This window comes from Austrofundulus limnaeus, unplaced genomic scaffold (assembly GCF_001266775.1).
Source record: "Austrofundulus limnaeus strain Quisiro unplaced genomic scaffold, Austrofundulus_limnaeus-1.0 Scaffold51, whole genome shotgun sequence".
Taxonomy (NCBI): Eukaryota; Metazoa; Chordata; class Actinopteri; order Cyprinodontiformes; family Rivulidae; genus Austrofundulus; species Austrofundulus limnaeus.
The window spans coordinates 44426-45677 of NW_013952453.1; the positions used below are offsets into that span (position 1 = coordinate 44426).

A 1252-nucleotide genomic window follows, 5' to 3' on the forward strand; every position below is an offset into this window, starting at 1 on the left:
GGACTACAGAGAGAGATAAATTTGATTTAGATTTTTATCTCTGTGACTGTATACGAGTCGTCACTTCATTCCTCGTCTTTAAAGCAGATCCTTTAATTTCACAGCTGATGCTGCTAAAAATAACTTTTTTGTTTTTGTGGATCTCCAAGAGCAGGACTTCAATCTCCGAACTTGTAAAGTTCTTTTTTACTTTGCGATGTCACTCATGTATGGACACTTCCTGGTAAGTGGAGCAGGAAATGWAAATCCTTATATGGTGTTTTTTGGGGTGGTAATTATGTAAATAACCTCTCACCGTGCGCGAGCACCTGATACGCATTCATCAGTTTACGCTCCTCATTTACAGACTTTTACTGAAGATAGAAGAGTTTGTTGAATCTGAYGTKACATGTTCGTATGAACAAATGTAAGAGAAATTTAGGATAAGAATACGAACATGTTCTTGCATGTGGCCCAGTAATCCTAAACACAGCAGCTGATCTACAACAGAACGGCTGAAAAAGAAAAGAATCAAGGTTCTGCAATGGTCCAGTCAAAGTCCAGAACCTCAACCTGATTGAAACTCTGGTACCTTCAGAGAGATGAGCAGAAAGTAATGTCTGAAAACCACAATGAACTGAAACAACATTGGAAAGAAGAGTGGTCAAAAATTTCTCCAAAACCATGTGGGAGACTGATGAAGTGCTACAGAAAACCAATACTGAGAATTCTTACTGCTAAGAAATAGATATGGATTAGAGAGAGGACCTGGTTTTTACTGTGTTTATAAATTAATCTAAAAGTAAGTAAGAATAATCAACAACTAAAGATTATCAATCAGATTATTGAAACTTTGAGATCAGAGCCGTGTCTCTGAAGACTACCCAGAAAATGAGGATGATGGTCGACCTTTGACTCCAAGCCCTGTCACCTGAACACACAGACACATAGAAGCAGTTACCGTCAGCAGGTCTATGACCCTCCCACAGCTGACAAACATGAGTCTGGGGTAAGRTACTCACCCTAAAGGTGTTTCCGGCCAGAGGCTGCTGGCTGATCTCTGATTGGTCAAGGCCCAGCCTGGCTGATGTTACATACAAGTCAGAATAGTCTGTACCTCCAAAGCAACATGAGGTGGTCTTCGTCACTGGCAGAGTGACCGTCTGCAGCCGTGTACCTGGGAAAACACAGAAGGAATTCAATCACGCTTCTGGTTCCAATAAAAGAAATCTAGTAGAAATGGTCAGTAAATTCATATATATATATATATATA

The 1252-nt window shown here is 40.1% G+C and overlaps 2 protein-coding genes across 3 annotated transcripts in view; one reads left to right on the forward strand and one right to left on the reverse strand.

Moving 5' to 3' along the window:
* The window catches only part of cavin2b (caveolae associated protein 2b), a gene marked incomplete in the record, with an annotated part of 38602 nt that overhangs the window by 5869 nt on the left and 31481 nt on the right, over positions 1–1252 (forward strand).
* The window catches only part of rgn (regucalcin), a 9135-nt gene continuing 8617 nt past the window's right edge, over positions 735–1252 (reverse strand). For both annotated transcript variants that reach the window (XM_014008525.1, XM_014008526.1), the window contains exons 7-8: positions 1002–1156; positions 735–910 (exon numbers count right to left, since the gene is read on the reverse strand). In XM_014008525.1, coding sequence (XP_013863979.1) covers positions 860–910; positions 1002–1156 — 206 coding nt within the window. In that variant the 3' untranslated portion in view covers positions 735–859. The remainder of the gene's footprint in view (positions 911–1001; positions 1157–1252) is intronic.